The sequence below is a fragment of the Musa acuminata genome, chromosome BXJ1-10 (genome assembly GCF_036884655.1).
Source record: "Musa acuminata AAA Group cultivar baxijiao chromosome BXJ1-10, Cavendish_Baxijiao_AAA, whole genome shotgun sequence".
NCBI classification, from domain to species: Eukaryota; Viridiplantae; Streptophyta; class Magnoliopsida; order Zingiberales; family Musaceae; genus Musa; species Musa acuminata.
The window spans coordinates 22,362,762-22,382,993 of NC_088336.1; the positions used below are offsets into that span (position 1 = coordinate 22,362,762).

A 20,232-nucleotide genomic window follows, 5' to 3' on the forward strand; every position below is an offset into this window, starting at 1 on the left:
GAGCCCGGGCGCAAGACCCACGTGTTGGACGGAGGCTCGTCCACCGGCCACCTTCCACAGTCGGACGAGAGCAGAGCCACGACTGTGGTGGCTTGACCAGACGAGTCCGGCTTGCCCCCTCCTCGTCTCGACCTCCCATGTGGCCGCGAACAGTGGCTGGGGCCTCGCAGGGTTGTCCGGGTACGTCTCGCGCCCAACCAAACACTCACATGAGCCTCTCTGCAGGCGTTCCAGTGGCCGATGGCCGTGAGACCCATGTCGCTGGCCTCACTTCCATGGAGGCTCATGGGGCGCAAGGTCCACACCAGGACATCCCTTTTGCTAACAACAAAGCACACTCAGTAACTCCTCCTGCATCACAGTTCATGAAAGCTTATCCTCAAGGAATATTGGTACCGAGAAGGTGAATAATTTCATCATGTTCTGAGGAAAAGTGGACCAGATGTCAGACATCCTCAGCGCTTGTACTGCCATGCATCGATCTGATGAGATTTGGAGTCCCCTGCTTTGACGAACAAAGCTTTTCCTTCTTCTGCCACCACCAAACTTCTTGTACACCGATGCCGATTCCTTCATCGTCATGTTGGTACACCAAATCCGACTTCAAAAATTAATGAAACGTATAAGAAAGATTTTGAATTTACCTTACTGTCGCTGAGTCATATCTAATACAAAAAGATCACATCACGTCTGTATCAGTGCCACTAGTGCGGCAGTTAACCTTTGCTTTCGCCTCCACGGCAGGACAGGATCGCAAAGGTAATCGACATGGAGCTAATGTAAGAGGAAACGCTCGTTTGCGATCGTACTTGCGAACTGTACAAGGTACCACTGTATGGGTAGGGGGAGGGGTGGTTGGGGATGGAGATAGGAACAAAACTGACACATAGCCATCGCATGCATCTATCATGGATGATGCCATGTCACGGACGCATGCATGCATGCATGCACGCATGGGGAGCACACGTCTGACATTCTTCGGATGGCTCCGGGAATCGCTCTCCGATGTCCGCATCATGGTGGGATGGGGGTGACAAGAACGCATGGGCCTTCGTATTTCTTGTCCATGGCCTACGACAGTGAGATTATTATGTGTGGTCGGGGACCGGATGGTCCTACCCATTTAATGGCATGACAAATGTTGGGTTGGGATTGAGATGCTGACGTGGGAATAATTAGGTTTTCCGGTTGCAAGTGTTCGGTGACGTGGCCCATGGGCCCAAGCCTACGTAGATAGCGTCTCCCTCAGGAGGATTCTGGGCCGTCCATCACAATCACACGAGAGCTCATCCTAACTCATCATAGCGTATGAAAAGATAAAAAGAGGGTTTTTCTGCATACGGATAACCAACAAAGAGAATGATGTGATCTATAGCGATAGATTAGTTCGCTATAGAAACAAAAGAAAGTTGACGCAACCCTCTAAAAGCGATCGAAGAATCGCATTCCAAGAAAAAGACAGAAACCGAACAAGAATTTTATGAGGAAGAGCGACTTACTCTGGCCACCGATCACGAACTTGGGAAGACAGCAAGATGTTAGAAACACACAGAATCCTGTCCACCAAAATTACCTGCTAATTCTCAGTGGCCAAAACATGGTTTCGATATACAATGATGGAGTCCAACTTCACCTCAGCCTCAGGGGAACAAAATATATTAAAACCAGTCACCAGTGGCTGCACATAGATGAGAACAAACTGAAAACAAATGGGAAAAAACAAAAACAGTTCGGCCGTGATGCAGCAAGAGATCAAAATAGCTTTTGAAATCATGCTGTCAAGTTTTGATTTCGTCTGTGTAAGATGAAACATCAGGCACAGCTGCACTCCTAATACATACAATTTATTGCTTGCTTTTTACAGTAAACAAATTCAACAGGTCAATGCCTGGTAATGTCTTAAACAAAGAACAAAAAGAAAAGATTCATTAGAATACATATGTACATAAGCTTCAAATTGACTAGCATAAGAGAACATATTTTTGTATAAAACAAGGTAATCCCTGAGGGAAAAAGGACAACATGTGGTAGTATGCATACAAAAAACACATAAACCAACTGCTGTAGAAATATGAGCAGGAAGAATTTAGGCACTGGCTTTGCACCCAACAAAACCAGTTGTTCGTTATTACGTTTGGCATAATCTTCGGTTTTCCTTTTCCGAATGGACTAAGGTCTCACACCAGCACACTGTGTGCAACTGGGAATTGAAACCCCAACAAAATGGCAGCCTCCTGGATGCTTAGCGACCAGGCTACCAGGGTGAGTGCACACAATCTTCAGTTAGAAACAAAAACCTTCGGTTTGGTGTTAGTGATCAAAGAAAACACAAGGAATCGGCCTTTTGTCATCTTGTTCTACAGTTATGTTGGGCTGGCCTTTTGTTTTAGTTGTATCACATGACTTTGTAGGCTACATTGTGTCACCTGTTAACATGACCTTCCACATTAACAAGCATTACATGAAACGGGTAAAGAAGAAAATAAACTGTATCAGCACTTACATGCATAGCTGCAACTGTGGACAAGAGATCTCTGGATTTTTCAAGTAACAAACGCTCTTCCGCAGCCACTTTAGTAATTTCAGAAATCACAGAACTTGTCCCTTCTACCTGTAGATTATGATGATTTTAAATCTTAAGAACTTGAAATGTCCTGATGGAAGTTTAGCTATGTTTTAGAATCAGAAAATAGTATTTGTCAGAGGACACTGGCCAAACCATATCATATGAATTGATGCTAAGCACCATATTCTTCCAAACTATGTAAAATGAATATTAGTAAGACAGTGGAAAAACAGACCTATTCATAATGTATGGGTTTAACAACTCTGGGAACATGGTTCTATTAAGTAGATTGATCGATATCTTCCGCTTATAATCAGGTGATCACACTCAATGCAATTGTATACAGTGGGATTTAGATGGGGAGTATAATGTGGACACTTTGAATGGTGGATGCAGGAGAATGCAAATCCATGGCTCTTGTGATCACATGGGATGGATATGACACACCACAGAAAAATAAATGATAACAAATCATTCATGATGTTGTGTTCATTCTGGGGACATGATGTTTTAGGATGTCTTACCTGAATTCGAGTTGGTTTTTGGGATTAAATCCAAACTAGATGAACCATGGGGAACCATATTAGAGCTTGATTTTAACCCAAGATAAGTCCAAGCCCAGGTAAAGTTCACTGGATCACATAATTTGGCTGAGAACATAATTGGACACTGGACAAGCATGGAAATGAAGTAAACAAGTGTTCTGGTGCAAACAGGTCAGGATACTGGGGATATTCCTAGAATTAATAATAACAATGAAGGGTTAGATTTCTAGCACCTGTGGCAGTGATGTTCACACCACCCTTACTGATCTTCTATTTTAAATCACAAGTGAGGATGACACAGTATTATTAATTCTTACTGGATGACACAAGTGAGGATGACACAGTATTCTTACTGGAGTTTGTAGTTATCATTGATCAACAAATGTCAGAAAGGATAAATGTTATATTTTAAGCAGGGTATCGTAGCGTAAAACCCTCCTTGATTTTTTACTATTCATTGAATTGTAAGTCGTAACATAGGGTGAAGGGTAGGGGAAGTCAGAGTTTGGGGGGTAAGTTACTGTAAAAGAAGTCACTCCACTGCTGGCCAATAATTACCCGCTAGCAATCACCACCCTGTAACCCACAATGACTCGTGAAAATGCCTCTAATGGTTGACTGCTCAAAGTTGATAAGCAACTGCTAGCCTAAATTGGCCTTAGCACCTGGTAAGTTTGACAATGACAGTGGTTGCATTCTTCGCAATCAGCAACAGTTGTAGCAAGGACTGGATGGTAGTTGTTAAGATTATTGACCTATATATTCCAAGTTATTAGTGTCATCACCTTTGACAAAAGAAAGAATATTGAGGATCCCATTGCCTGCATCACTTCTACGGCTGACCCAACAGCATATTTCATTTCCTGGATGTCTGCCTGCACAATAGAACACATTTACATGACTTAAAAGTTGGAAAGAGATCATCAATCATATGGTAATGTTGCAAAATTTGAAGCACAAACCTTTACTCCACCAACAACAGGAAGACGGAGAGTTGTAGCATTTAATGCATCAATAGCTCCAGATAATGAGCTTGAATGGTTGCTATGCATGAGAGACCACTCCTCCAGATAGGTCATCTATGTCAATCAAGTTTCAAAATATTCAACTTCATGTATCTCACAATTTATATACATATATCTGCAAGCAAACCTTAATTTCTTGAAAGGACTTCTGGAAATGTGTCAAAGATAAGTAAATGCACATCATAAGAACATATGTTGAATATCTTACTTTTCACATCTTGCACTGTGTCATTATTTCTCAGATTACTTCAGAGAACATTTCACTATATGCAAAAACATATTATATTTGTTCCCGTGCTTTTAGTCCAAGATATTGCCAGTAGACAACATGTTCTAGATTATGAGATAACATGAAAAGATGCACAATTCCGCAAAATACCAGTATCATAAGAACATTTCATTGTGCGAATTTCCTTTTACCTTTCTACTCTGTGAAAAAGAAAAAATAAATTACAACATGTTATCCATAAATTTTATTTTAGTGAAGGAACATACACAGTTTTCTGAAGGACTTGCAAACTACTCCCATCATGTAAATCAAGCAACGTGGTAATATTCCATTCTAATACAATAATTAAGAATTTAAAACCCCAACGGTTGAAGGATTTCTAATACAATAGTAACTAATAATATTCCATCAACACTTTTAAATTAGGTCCCCTATGAAGGATTGGTTGACATGAATTTCATTAATGATTAATCCTTCTTCAGTTTTTTGATAAATACTGCCTACGAACAATTTTGAATTATTTCTTCTTAAGCCAATATTCATTTTCTAGGCTCATGTTCATAGCCACAATATGATGGCTGTATAACTTGTTTATCATTGGTGCATGTAACTATATCACAAAGCATAGTTGTCAAGAATGCTAAGCAATGGCATTCCTGTGACATGCTATCTTGGATCTGAAAGTTGAAGTCCCCTAATAAGGTCTACATTGGCAACAATATGAGGATCACTACATGCATATTTCTCTGTTCCTGCTATTGTTAATTGATAACCTTTCACCACAAATTACTTGAAGTACATGCTTGTATCTATAGTTCTTTGCTTGATCGCTTCATATTGAACCAAAGAAACGATAGTAACTTTTGCCTAGGTTATGATTGCAGCTCACTTGTCAAATGATGTTTTCTTCTCTTGTCGCAAGTTTCCAATCCCAGTGGAAAATCTGAAAGGCATGAGTTTAGTTCACAAAATAATAAAAATAGTTTTGCTAAACTAGGTTACTTATTTAGTTTTCTGTTAACAAAGTCCCTTACTGACAGCCGACTAGAAAGCATAAAATTTTGATTTATGGAAGTTTTATTTATTAAGAAGACTGCATAAACTTTCATGATAACAGGCTTTAACTGCAGGATCCTTCTGGTCTATATGACATAGAACATAACAAACTAACAAACACTTTCAACATATATACCCTTGTTAGATATCAGTACTTCCAGAAAACATAATGGTTGAGTAAAGATAGTCAACCTATTTAGTGCAGTGTACCTGATTTAAGATTTTAGTAAATAGCATAATAGATAAGTGTTCAAGATTAATATTCAGAGAGAGAAAGAGAGAGAGAGAGAGAGAGAGATGGATTGGCATCAATTAATATCTACAGTTAATTGTAATTGACAGTGACATGCTGCTGACATGAATCATTCTGATCTAGTATTAGACCAAACGTTAATAAATTTCATTGAAATTTGATTTACAAGAAAATAAATGAAGAAAAATTACTTACTTGCTCATGAAGAACAGATTTTAGCTTCAGATTTTGCGTAAGAAGTCGTAACTTGGTCCTCTTAAAAGTGACAGAATCACGCAATTTTGAGGTTGCAGCCCATACATTATATATATGTTTCTGTTATAAATAAAAGATAAGCATTAGCAGGATTGTATTTGATGCCTAACCACAACATATAGGACAAAATCTGTGAGCGGGACAATAGAGAAGGTGTTCATTTGTGTGTGAATATATATCAAACACAATATATTAACTAGGCTTTTTAGCCAGAATCTTCCAAGCTTAATGGGCTTAAAACCTTTCTAGTCTGATTCTTTCCAAAAGTAGGTTATTGAATTTATCTAACACTTGGACAAGTAGCATGTGATTGGCATCGAACAAGTCGACAGAAAAGCATTGTTGAGTTAGCTAGCTTGGGCAGAAGTATGTTAACAGAATTTCAGAATGAGTGTAGTGTAGCCATTAATTCTGCAGAACAATGACAAGAGGCATGCAAAGTGCTATCCTTTTCTTTGCATTCCCACTTACCAACCTGTGCTAAATCGAGAGGCTTCAGTTACGTCTCTCTCCCTCCTATGATGACACCCCGACAAGCAAAGCCAGAAGGGATTTCATCTCCATCTCACCATTATCTGATCACTTTCAAGTTTCATGAAGGCCACCACACGAAGGTGTCATGTTTGCATTAGGTTTTAAGAAAGCACTAGACATTTATTCTCAGTTAACATTGAATTCATGTAGACTTCAGTTTCACTGAACGTATGCTCAAGCAGTCAGAGTGCAATAAAGAAAGCACCATTGATTTAACTGAAGTAATGCAAAATACTTATTCTGAAAGGGGCATTTTTTGACTTGAAATTCTCTTATTAAAAACAGCTATTACTGCATCAACACTACCAATCACATCATCTATGCAAGTTCAGCATTGTATTATGTTCAATGGTTTTCTGGAGAAATCTAGCAAAAAAGAAATTAAGTAACCAGTAAAACTTTCTTATGATCTCCAATTGGCAAGGCTGGTGAAATTCATTATGATTAGCTGTTATAATGTAATACATCCAGTAAGACAAGACATACATTTGACTCTTACACTGGAAAAGTTGACCAGATGAATAAGTTATCATTTTTGGCCACAGGCCCTATCCTATTCCCATTCTTCTCTCTAGAAACTATTCCTATTGGATTAATGATGTGAAATTAATTTTGCAGTATTTTCCTTTCTGAACCTTGAAACCTTCATAGGTCCATATGCATTAAAAAGGTAGTAGAATCGACTAGGAAGGACGCATGTACATATTATAGAAGCCACTACAACTCTTGAAAATTATAACAAGCACTTTTAAAGCATAAAAGACAATCTTTCTATCAAAATCTTTCTACGATGCCATGGATGATGAATCTCAAAAGAATGCAGTATTGGGATTAGAATAGTTAAATCAAAATTTACAGTTTGAACAAATGATGGATGATGGGAGAACCACTGATTGCAAGAAAATTCAACAGATACAAATAAACTTCCAAAGTTCTCTAGAAAATTAAATTTTAGATTCTACACTAGTACCAAGCATTAAAAACAGGTTATAATAATATTTTTTCATCACTGGTTACTACATCGTATGAGGTGGCAGCTGCAGAAACAAATTGAAACTTGGTGATGAAACCTCAGAAGCTTGAAAAACAAGTTCGATTGGACCAAGGAAAATAATACCCAAAAATGACTGACAGATGTTTAGTTTTAAACCATGGTTTGCTACTTGATACGGATAAGAACTAAGTGGATATACTACATGTGAAAAGCAGAATATACATATTGGAGCTCTTACGGGCTACATAAAGAATCTACGCATAAGCAAACTCTGGAGGAGTTTATGATATCAACATTACCTCTGCAGTCACCTTATGCCACAGCGATGCTGCACTGGCCCTTGCATTTACAAACCGCCATTGCAAGTGTTGGTTATCGAACAGCCTCAGTAGGTGTGCCTCTTCAATTCGATTCTCTCCTTTTTTCGCCCTCCTCACTTCAGCAGCAAAGCTTATAATTGAAGGTGCATTGGCTGGCTGACTAACTGGAGATGAAGTCGGGGTCCTACCACTCCTTGCCCTCAAAGGACTAACCATTCCCCTTGATGGAGAAGCCATGTGCTTATCAGGTGAAGATGGTCTGATGGGTCCACGGAGTGGCGAAGGAGCCAACCTTGGAGACGGTGACGGGCAGTCAACCGGTAATTTCTTCACCAAGCCCTGCTGCCGGTGGACCATGGGACTTGAACCTGAAGAAGATGGCAGCGATCCCGAGTCTGGCAACTGGCGCAGCCGGCTATTGTTCTCCTGCCAAAATCTCGCCGGCACACTGATTCCTCGAGGAGCGACCTTTGACCTTGGGGCCATGCGGAGCTCCGGAACCGCCGAATTGCTCCCTGATGACATGCTATCAGTGTCAGAGGAAGCGGAGAGATCGGCCCCATCAAACGACGCCCTCCGTGTGCCATCGTCGAACACCAGTGACTGTTGCATCAACCGGACGGTGGCCAAGATCGAGTCGTTCTGCCCCAAGGAGCAATCCAAGCTCCTCATCAACGGATTCGACGCTCGATGTCTCGCTCCAGGCCACAGGCGGTGATTGTCCGAGGGCCTCTTGTTCTCCGAGTGATCTCCAGCCCTCGCTGGTGTTGCAGCCACCGCACTAACTCGCCGTCGCTCAGGGCTAGGCTTCCGAGCTGGGCTAGGGGAGGCGGTCTTGGCGTGGCTGGTCTGGTAGAAGAAGGATTCGCCCTGGAACGAGACCGAGAGACTCCGAGTCATGGTGCAGAGTGCTCGAGCTGCCGCAGACGGTTCAGCCGAGGCGGGGCAGGGATCGGGGCGTGGCGTCAAAGGCCGGACACGATCGACGGAGTGGGATCGCTTTTGGGCCGCAGATTGGGACAATGTCGGCGGCGTCGATGGCCGTGGCGTCACGAGAGGCGACGGGAAGCGTCGGGAGCCGGAGGAAGAGCCGGAAGAAGATAAGGTGGTGGCGGTGGAGTAGGAGGTGGAGGTCGAAGAAGAGGAAGACGACGACGAGAGGTACCGAGAGGAGATCTCCCTGGAGCGAGGCCGCCTAGGGGCAGGGCCGCCAGCTGTTGCGTCGGTGACGGAGACGGCATTGTCCTTCTCCGAGGGGACAAGCGGCGGGCGGCGGGGGTTCTGGGGATCGTTGCGATGGCGGGGTGGAGAAGGGTTCTTGCGGTTCGAAGGGTCGCGCCGGGAGGCGGCGGCGGTGGCAGGCGGGATGGCGGCCACCATGGATCTCGCCGGAGCTACCTCGATCTCGGGCTCACCGTCCCTTCTCCACTTCCACCAGCAGAAAGGGGTCACACCACCGGACTCGAACTCCTCCAGCAGCGAACTCCCTGAGAGAAGAGAGAGTGAAGCAGAAGATCGAGGAGTCATGGATTTATTTCCTTCTTCTATGTTAAGTATTAACGTGTCTGTTAAGACATTTGTAGGTTTACGTTCAAGTTTATGTGAGCATTATATATGTTGTTTAATATAATAAAAATATTTTTATTTTATTTTATTTTTTTAATATCGAGTATTAATAAATACAAAATATTTAAGGATATAAGAAAATAATCACACATGTTTACCCGAAAAAAAAAAGACAATATGACATGTTAAATTGAAGTTGATTCTTTGCTCCAATTGAGTTGTGGTCAACATGACATGTTACATCAATAAATACCATAGATTAAATAATTATTATTAATGGCACGAAGAAAGATAAAATAAGACTTTAAGAAAATAATAAAAATTATAAATATTTTTAATAGAACTAAACCTATGACTTTTTAGTGTTTAGTTTGTTTGTGCCAAGTGAGTGAGTGGATGTGGAAGCTCAACAATCTTTGATACCAAATTTAGCTTAGGAAGGGAGAAAGGCAGTGGGGCCCAATTGATGTGTGATAATAGCCTTTTTGTAGGTCCATCAGTCACACAACTAAGATCCTATGGCCCCTGATGCCAAACATGCTTGCAACACCCCCAATCTCTTCTTCTTCAGCTGTCTCAAGTCATTTCAACATTAGTCCAACCGCTGCAAGGATGAATGCAGTAAGGCAATGGATTGAGAGAACAACTTGATCTGTAAGAACTTGTACGTATCATTCCAACGAGGCTCTCTTTTTCACATGCAAAAAAGGGGTGATCGCAGCACCAACTGCAGATGAATGATTTGTTCTACCTTCCTTTTCAATGTTTGTCTTGTGTGGATGGTTGCTTTTTCAAGAGACCATCCAAAATTTGATGACATGCAAATGCAGGATGCAGTTCTATGAATGGGGAATTCTTTAGAGAATCAAATCAGAATCTTATTTTCTTTGATAGCAATAGATCACAGGAAGAGCTCACATCAGAGACGCAGATCCAAAGCTTGGAAACGTCCCGAGTGCATGCATGGATTACCTCCTCCTCACATCCTTTCAGATGTGAGCAAGGCGGAGAGAGTGTCTGCAAGAACAATGGAAGGTGGAAGGTCGCCTGATGAGCTGAAGTGACCTTATGTGCCCTTACCCAAGAAGAAGAAGAAGAAGAAGAAGATTCATGGGGACCTAATGAAAAGAAAGCCAAGCAAACTTAAAAGCTCTTGTTCCATGCACAGTAGTAGAGTTCAGGGGACCAGTTAAAACCATTGCACATGCCTACATTACTCACTCCCCTCCCTTGGTGTCTTGGACCACTTGAGCTCTTCTTTCTCTTCTCCCATGATCTTGAAATTTGAACTTGAAGACACAGTTCATTTCTCTCTTCTCCTGCAATTGATCTGGCATAATATGATGCTTATAGTTTAATTCTCCTGCATAGACTAACACTCTCATGCCATCCATGCATTTTAAGATACATGGAGGAACCTAATTGCCCAAGGCTTCTTGGAAAGGTAGATCACATCATTAACCCTCCGCTCATGAGTTGACTTTGTTCAACCCCGTTCTCGGGGACCATGAAATAAGGACAGCTAACATTGTTGTGGTGTGTGACATCTTCAAATGGGCCAAAGTATTCTAGTGAAATGGAAGGTTCATGCGCCTAGGTTAATTATATTGGACCATAGCCAAGAGAGTATGCCACTGTAGAGAACAGTCTCTTTAGCTTGTGAGGACAGCAGCCACCTTCAATGTGGATTGAGATGCAGGTTATTGATTAGGGTTGAAATTGCAGAATTTATCAGACTTGAAGAAAAAGAAGAGAACTCCATGCCAAAGTCCCAGCAAGAAGGATTCATTTTTTGCTTGTGGTCTCCTCCTTCCATTGGAGTCTGAAGACTCTCCTCTAAGATCAGTACAAGAAAAAGGAGAAGATAAGACGAAAGGTCTTTGTGATTTGTTCATCTCTCTCTCTCTCTCTCCGCTGTGGTCAAACAACTCTACTGTGAAGAGAACAAGTTTGTTTGGTGTTCTTGCGAGCACGGACATGCATTGAATTCGACATTTGAACTCATATTAGGAGCTGGTTTCTACTGTGGGGAAAAGGGGAATGGGACGTACATTACTTTGGAAGCTTTCAAAACCATTGTTACATGGGAGATGTTGAAGAATACATTGCTTTCATATATCAAATGAACTTTTTGCTCCACAAAAGAAGAAACACTAGTTTTTTAAGGAACTAGGAAGAAAGAGAACGAAGAACTTGTTCTACAAATCGAAGTGCAATTAATCGCATACCTTCACGTTGATGAAGAGAACGAAACCAAAGAGAGCCACTTCAAACTAAGCATGGATTACTGCTGCCATGGCTTTAGATATGTAAGGTGAGGCCCCTTAGACACCAAACAGTAGGATTTTCTGGCCTTAGGTCGCTGTGATGTGCAATCTAAGCTTTCCGAGTTGGTCCCATCTTCTCTTTCTCCCCCTCTTTGCTTTCAGTGAGGTTTTGTTCCCGACATTTTTCTTAATGTCGGACTCTCAAGGTTTCATCGTTGCCATCTCTTTCTCTTTTCCAACCACGTTCTCAACGTGGAGCTTTTGTACTTTGCATGGCATCTCTGTTCTTCTCTATACCTTTTACCATATGTATGAGTATTGCTAATGGAGGATATGATTTACGCGATTGTAGTTGATATGATATATGAATTGCTCGCACATTAAGAATGTTTTGTTGATCATCTCCACTGGTATGTCTTGGGGTACAAAACATCTTTGGCGACAGAAGATAGTTCAGGAATCATGGGACCTATGAATGAGTGAATGGAGTCAGCAAAAAGACTTCTTAACCTTAATTACACATCTTTACGTGCTTGTGAATTCTTAACCTTAATAACACATTTGGTGTGACATCCTAATCGATGATAAGGTCATCTTAACAGAATGCAAGTCTGCTGTATCAGTGAAATGATGATGCAGTTGAAATAAATGCTCCTTATTTTTTTATGACTAATCAAATCATGCGAGCGATTGAAATGTATCATTTGTATCAGGATGATTGATCCATCGTGTATAATTGAATCAACCAGGCAAGCAAGTTAAAAATTCCTCTAGTATACATTAGAAGTGATATGATAGGGAACATTCTGACATCAATGAGAGCCCGTCAAATTGGCCACCACTAGGGAATTGATGTGGAAAGACCACGTCACCTCTTTCTGTTCAGTAGCAAAGCGATAGCCGATCAACCGTCATGATCCGCAAATCACGATGGATGGTATGACTTAGCCACCGAGGGTAGGGGTCCTCAAATGGTTAAGTTGACCTGTGCCCTCCTTTGGTCAACCTCTGTAGGCGATAGCCCACGAGAAACCTTCTCGACTAGCAAGCGATGTCCCTTATATTATCCCCTATTGATGGGTGTCACAGAAGGCCATATAAGCCTATTGTCTATATAAATAAGGCACAGGAGAAGGAAATACAGATAAGCAACTTGTCAGTCGCAACACCCTTCTGGCTTCCCAAGTATAAAAGTCAATCCTTGATGCCTGAAGGAGGGACTAGATCTGACACACATTGAATCTTCTATTCTAATTCCCCATAAAAGGCTAACTTAATCATCGGAGGGATCAGGTTGGAAAATCTCTTTCGACGTCAACTTTTATGCAAGACTTTGAGGAGACCAAAGCTCACGCTGAGATATGACAACCGCCTCAGACCCCCCTCGACCACCTCATTTTCGATATCGATTCCCCTCAATTGTCACGTAGTTCTAGTAGACTACTCCGTGCCTTTGAGATTAGATCGAGTCACGACAACCCTCCGTTGATGACACAAAGGTAAAAATAAATACGTTATATTTTAGTTATTCGATATAGAAGATGATTTGGATGGTTCTTTCCTAGAGTATGACACAAATAGATGAGTGAGAGCATCAAATCCATCTGTTAGAAATCATACAAGATTACATCAAAGATATGTCGAAATCCATCTAATACTTAGAGTGGCTGATCCTCGATGCCTGAAGGGAGGACTAGATATGATACACTGAACCCCTTGCTTTAATTCCCCACAAAAGACTAATTTAATCATCGGAGGGATCAGGTTGGGAAATCCCTTCCGATGTCAACATTTATGTAAGACCTTGAGGAGACCAAAGCTCACGTTGAGATACGACGACCGCCTCAGACCTCCCTCGATCACCTCGTTTTCGATATCGATTCTCTTTAATTACTACGTGGTCCTAGTGGACTACTTTGTGCCTTTGAGATTAGACCGAGTCATGACAACCGTCGATTGATGACACTAAGGTAAAAATAAGTACTTTATATTTTTGTAATTCCATGTAGAAGATGATTTGGATGATCCTTTCCTAAATATGACACAAGTAGATGAGGAGTGAGAACATCAAATCCATCTGTTAGAAATCATACAAGACTACATTGAAGATATGTCGAAATCCATCTAATACTAAAGTTAGTAAATGGGTTTGGATGATTCGATGTAATGTCAAATCTTAAAAATCAGATGCTAAACGATAATGCATTCGAGGGCTTTTATAGTATGAAGAATGGTCATGATTGCTCACGTAATGGTCAGTCGAATCCAATTATTACATAGTTGTTACCAACTCCTCCATTGATCTAAACGTTTACCTCCGATATAACGTTAAGAAATCTATCAGATGTGTCATGTCATTGAGTTATCAACGGCCTACCATGTCTCATCTTTGTGATCTTATTCACCATCATAATTATGTTAAATGATTTATCATTTAGCAATTCTCGTCACGCATAAAATGGTCAAAATTAAACTTCGATTATGAACGTTTTCAATGTGGCATCGGATGTTGCACAAGATTTGCCTAATTATCGTGAGAGTTGTCACGATGAAGAGCGTTGTGGATGGATTCTGAGAGCCATGAGGCGGGCTTACACAGAACAGATGGGCCAAGTTCAATCACAGTGGGCTCGGGATCTAATCAAAGAAGGCCGAGTCCTTTTGTGACAGTAATTACTCGAATCAATCTAATAATAAACTAAATCAATTGATTCAACTAAAACAATATTAGTTCCGAATAAAATTTATATATGATTATGAGTTCATGATATTAAGAAAGACCATTTTTTAGTATATTTTAGTTTACTGTCAAGATATAATAATAATAATAATAATAATAATAATAATAATAATAATAATAATAATAATAATAATAATAATAATAATCGGAAACGATCATCTGAAGAGAGGCAGAAGATTTACGGTCTACATAGTTCATGATCTCAGCCTGTTCTTCAAGTTGAATGGTGCTATCAGATGAATGCTGCAAACCCTTCTCTCTCCTAAGAAGCCAAGACAAGATGAAGAAGCCAAGCTGATGCAAAGGCAGCCACCATCAAGAAGAATCCAGCGAACACCAGTCAACACACCTCAGTAACAAAGGTGATAACAAGTTTCATGCATTTGGTTGTATCCTGTTGGATAGACTACTGCTCACAACTCCATCAACCAAACAGAAGGCTTCCTCCATTCCATCTATCTCACTGGGTGACTGGGCCGCCATTCTACGCTAACATGCATGAAACCAACAGCATAAACTCGAGTGGAATCTTTACAGAAGACCTACCCTTCTTGCACAGAGATCATTGTCTGCATCTCCTTGGCTTCCTCATGTCCGGGGTATATATGCACTCACCTTAAAGCGTTCCCTGAGCTTGTGTGCTACTTAAATACGACGGTCTGTGAGTTCTCGAATAGATGAAGGTGATGCCTCGAGCACATGCTCTTATTCCTTACTTCCATGTCTGAGCTCTTGACCAATATCATGTCCTGTTGGAAGCCAACAGAGAGTGCAGCAAAGCAAGTGAATTCTCCCTGGAGAAAGTTGGCGTTTCAGTTTAGCTGCTTGTCTGCTACTATTTGTACCCCAAGCTCAGGAATCCATTCGGTACTGTCATCAGGGAATTAACAAAGCTCGCAGGCTTAACTTACATCGTTCTCCGTATATGCTTTCCAGCGATTCTTCTAATGCTCTTTTCGGTGTCTGCGCCCGTGGATGCCCTTCAAATCATGCAACACATACGGATATATATAACAACGAAGGTGGTCAGCTTTCCATGCAAGAGTTGATTCATTGTGCCCTAAGTGGGGTGAGTGCATGTCTTCAGCTTTTGTGAGCTTTCTCACTTGTCAGCAACGCGGAAGCCAACGGGCTTCAGCTTTTCTACCTTCGAAAAGTTTGACTACATATATCTTCCTGTTCGATACCTCCCAAATCATATTGTCATGCAAAACGCATAAGATTGCATGATGGGCTTAGTACGAATTGAAGTGGTCCATTCAGGAAACTTAAGATAGGATGATACCGTACGAGAACCAGAGATAACCTATTGAAGTTTAATCTGAGACAGTTTTGTGGTCCTTGTCTTAATTATACTGTTCAAAACATGTCATCCTCCTAAGATCTATCTTCCATGTGAAGGGAAGATGGTAAGATGAGATCTAAGAATGAGATTTCTTATCAGTGAGGTGAACATTCCTCCCACATGAAATTAGTTCCCTCTTGTGGTAAAGATAAGAAATGACCTGACTGTATTAGTACACCTACTGAAATAATCAATATGAAGGTACACTTTAACCCAGATTTGCTCTAGTAAGCAGGTAGATTTTACTTCTAATGCCAATTTAGACTCCCCAACATGAACCAAAGTCTTCAACATCGACAGATCTTTAGATTTCATCTCTGCAATCCTCTAGCGGTGAATTTAAGCTTTGAAGATTGTGTTCCTTCGAGCTAAAACTCAATGTTGTTGTTGGCATGAATATATAGTACATGTGAAGGACAAGAAGAGGATCAAAACCGAGAGACTGATGACGCAGTCCATGGAAATTACACACCGAGCTCGGCCATCGATCCCACCCACCTTTAGGCCATGCTCTAAGGGAGCGTCCTTTCCCACACGAACAGAAAGATGCAGTGTATCAACTCACATGGCCTTCTTGCGAGAGACTTGCCCCTTCATAGGCCGTGGGACCTTGTTCCTCTAAGCATGCCGCTTCCATGATAGACCCCAACATGGGCATTCGTACGCTGCTCAATCACACTCACAAGCTCATATCTCTGAGAATATCTCATGTCTGCACCACAGCACGGAAGAGAGAGAGAGAGAAAGAGACGTGGAATGGTTATGTTATCTTGACGACAAAGGTCAAGGTCTCTAGGTTTTGAAGATTAGAAAAGAAACAAGTAATTTACATGAAGACAAGCATAACCCCATGATATTGGTATCAAAGATTAAGATCTTTCCGAGTAAACCCTAACTGGTTCATGCATGCTATCACACCCTCAATGGATGCATATTTGGTGCAGGCGAGTGGGTGGATTTTGCCCTGATTTGTCTTTCCCACGCATCTAACATCACAATTATTATGGAGGAATTTTGACTAAACCATGCTTGTGTCAACTTAAGCTGCATTGGTGTATTCTAATCAATGACGTGACATTTCACTTACTCGTCTGACTTATGACATCGTGAACTTTCGGGTATGAGAAGATTGCATGCCCAAATATTAATTTCTCGTCTTCTTTATTTCCTATTGATTTGCTTAGTAAGTCCCTACCGGCATCACACATTCCTCCTCAATCCAGTTATTTTATTATCTTAGATGCTCGACCACTTTGTCCGGTCATTGTCCTCAAAGATTCTTATATGTAGTGTTCTTTTCAGCCCCCTCCTTTTCTTTCTCTCCCTCACTTTATGGGAAGATTGCATGCGTGAAGAATCATCCAAGCTATTTGGCCATCCATGTAGTTGTGCTACGTATGGATGAGATGAGCAAATGATGTGGCAGATGAAGATAAGAAGGAGAATCACAGGACAAACACAAAGGTGTGGAATTGAGTGATGGCTATTTTAATTGGTGAGTAGATGAAGTAGCGGGCAAACTTGGCAAGATGTGGTGGATGATACAAAGTGTCGTTTTAGTGCATTGCCACACTAGTTTACATTAGCTGCTATCAACATTGCCAGGAAACTACTGCACCATATGATCTCGCCATGATTTGGCCGCCCCGTGAGCATCCCCTTCTTCCTTGAATCATTGTCATCTTCCTCCCTGAAGAGGAGAAATCCCGCTTCTCATGTCCTGCCAATCCATACCCGTCCTCCCCACATGCCATCATCACAGCCATGTAAAAGCTCTCTCTCTCTCTCTCTCTCTCTCTCTCTCTCTCTCTGACACTGGACTCAAGCATCTTTGGCCTACTGGAACATCTTCATCGTTTGCTTGGTGTATAGAGTGAAGAGTGCTGGTTTTGGTTTCTCTTTGGCTTCAATCCTCAAAACAACCAGCAACCTTCCATGTTTGCATACAGGCAGTAGGGGATGATCACTGTATTTTTGAGAGCCGTGTAGCAAAAGTTCTACTCTGTATAGGCTGAACAAAAGTCTTGTATCTTGAGTCAGTCATTCCTCGGGTTTCTTCACGGAAACCCTACTGCAACTTGGAGCATTGGAGTGTTCACATATAGATGTTCCCCCTTTCCATCCTCCATAGCACCAACAAGAACTACAACTAGAGATCCCAAAACACACAGCCCTCTATATATGCCTTGTACAAACACCAAATCCACTCATCTACTGCTACTCCTGTACTAGTTTGCCTCTCTCTCTCTCTCTCTCTCTCTCTCTCTCTCTCTCTCTCTCTCTCTCACAGAGCATATGATGCAATTCACTAGAAGTGCACCTCCGCTTACTTCTATCCACCCCAGTGGGCTAGGCCCGTGCTTGGACGACGACGCATCGAAGCACTCCTTACACCGTTCGTGGCCGTGGCCTGGCCTCCTGACCTCCTCCAAGTCCCTTGGCCGCCTCAACACCGCCAGCTGCATGGAGCAACTGCTCGTCCACTGTGCCAACGCCATCGAAAGCAACGATGCCACCCTCGCCCAGCAGATCTTGTGGGTTCTCAATAACATCGCTCCCCCTGACGGCGACTCCAACCAGCGCCTCACGTCTGCCTTCCTCCGAGCTCTTATCGCTCGAGCATCGAAGACTGGCTCCTGCAAGATGCTCACCGCTGTTGCGGCCCGTGCCGATGCCGACCTCGCCATCCACCTCCATCGCTTTTCCGCCATCGACCTCGCTAGCTTCATCGATCTAACTCCCTGGCACCGTTTCGGCTATGCTGCGGCGAACTCTGCCATCGTGGAGGCTGTGGAGGGGCTGCCCGTGGTCCATATCGTTGATCTCAGCACCACGCATTGCATGCAGGTGCCAACACTTATTGACCTGCTAGCCAATCGCCCCGAAGGCCCGCCGTTCATACGGCTGACCGTCCCAACCTTCACGACAACTGCGACGCCGCCGTTGCTGGACATGTCGTACGATGAACTCGGGTCGAGGCTGGTCAATTTCGCGCGTTCTAGGAACGTAGCTATGGAGTTCATAATGATCCCTTCTGATCCCATCGATGCATTTGATTCATTGATCGAGCAATTAAGAGTTCAACGACTAGTCTCTGAAGGCGAGGCCGTGATCGTGAACTGTCAGATGCTGCCGCACTACATCCCGGAGGAGACAGTCGGAGCGATCGTCTCCACCATGAACGTAAACTCACCCATCCTCTCCCTCCGAACAATGTTCCTCAAGGCTCTACGAAGTCTGGAGCCTACACTGGTCACACTGGTGGATGAGGACGCCGACTTCACGGCGTGCGACGTGGTCGGGAGGCTGCGGTCGGCGTTCAACTACCTGTGGATACCATATGACGCGGTGGACACGTTCCTCCCCAAGGGGAGCGAGCAGAGGAGGTGGTACGAGGCCGGGCTGTGCTGGAAGATCGAGAACGTGGTCGCGCAGGAGGGTCTCCAGAGAGTGGAGCGGCTGGAACCGAAGGGGAGATGGGGGCAAAGGATGAGAGCGGCGGGGTTCCGGTCGGTGCGGTTCACGGAGGAGGCAGCAGGGGAGGTGAAGAGCATGCTGGGTGAGCACGCGGCCGGGTGGGGGTTGAAGAGGGAAGACGAAGATTTGATGCTCACTTGGAAAGGGCACAATGTGGTGTTTGCCTCAGCTTGGATGCCATCTTGAAGGAACAATATTGCATGATAAGAATGTTTCTGTAAGTGATGTTTGGTGTTCATTCATTGCTTAGATTAGCTTTTTGTCTAATAATGATTATTATCTGAGATTAAGACCAGTATTGAACTCTCTATCTATCGATCCATGTCTCAACATGAAATGCATGTATGTCTTCCAATATTTAGAATAATGTTTAGGATAACAATCACCTAAACATTAAACTAAATGAGAAACTATAAATTGAAGCAAAGTAAACTCTATATGTATATGTGAATGAAATATGAGACAGGTTGTCTAGAAATCCTGTAAGAAGTTGTTTGTGGTGGTACAAACTTTCGAAAATCCATGTTAGAGAACTTATAATGGACTTTGATCACCTTGCAAATTAATCTACTCCATCTGAATTTTCAAGAGATTGTGAGGATTTGCCTTTGGTAGGATATTAAAACTGCACCACCTGATTTGGTGCAAATGGTAGAACAGCTACTTTGTGTTTTGGTATAGTGGGGAGAAAGAAAAAAGATCTTAAGCCTTGTATCATAGTTCCTCCTTGCATGATTTACTTTCTTTTCCTAATTGTAGTTCATATGTTGTGGTTGTTGATGTTTAATCTTAGCATGCAATATTAGCATGATGATTAATCTTCATGTGATGTTAAAGGAAATATGTTCCCAATTACATGAAGTCCATATTCTTTCTCTATAGAACAACGTTCTTCTCTTCTCTTATAGTTTGATTTTTTTTATTATATATATATAAAGGATAAATGACACCTTGAAAACATATATCAAATGATGCTTTGAACCTTAACTTTTGATAAGTAAATTTGGTATATCATCATCATCATCATCATCATCAGACACATATTTAAAATAATTTTTTT

The 20,232-nt window shown here is 42.1% G+C and overlaps 2 protein-coding genes across 5 annotated transcripts; one reads left to right on the top strand and one right to left on the bottom strand.

The window, feature by feature from the left end:
• Positions 1-1,823: 1,823 nt before the first annotated feature.
• LOC104000784 (QWRF motif-containing protein 2-like) lies at positions 1,824-11,680 on the bottom strand. Of its 4 annotated transcripts, none has more exons than XM_065086546.1 (7): positions 11,572-11,680; positions 7,757-9,264; positions 5,870-5,989; positions 4,074-4,190; positions 3,897-3,986; positions 2,504-2,611; positions 1,824-2,426 (listed from the first exon to the last, which is right to left on the bottom strand). In XM_065086546.1, the coding sequence occupies exons 2-7, from the start codon at positions 9,155-9,157 to the stop codon at positions 2,364-2,366; spliced, it is 1,899 nt and encodes a 632-aa protein (XP_064942618.1). In that variant the 5' UTR covers positions 9,158-9,264; positions 11,572-11,680; the 3' UTR covers positions 1,824-2,363. The 4 variants fall into 4 exon arrangements, with proteins under 4 accessions (XP_064942618.1, XP_064942617.1, XP_009421190.3 ...); XM_065086545.1 differs by lacking the exon at positions 11,572-11,680 and adding an exon at positions 10,262-10,376; XM_009422915.3 differs by lacking the exon at positions 11,572-11,680 and having other exon boundaries at positions 7,757-9,335.
• Positions 11,681-17,237: 5,557 nt separating this feature from the next.
• On the top strand, positions 17,238-19,476 carry LOC135594990 (scarecrow-like protein 32). The gene has a single exon (XM_065085490.1). It carries the CDS (start codon positions 17,991-17,993, stop codon positions 19,356-19,358), a length of 1,368 nt encoding a protein of 455 aa, XP_064941562.1. The 5' UTR covers positions 17,238-17,990; the 3' UTR covers positions 19,359-19,476.
• Positions 19,477-20,232: the final 756 nt, after the last annotated feature.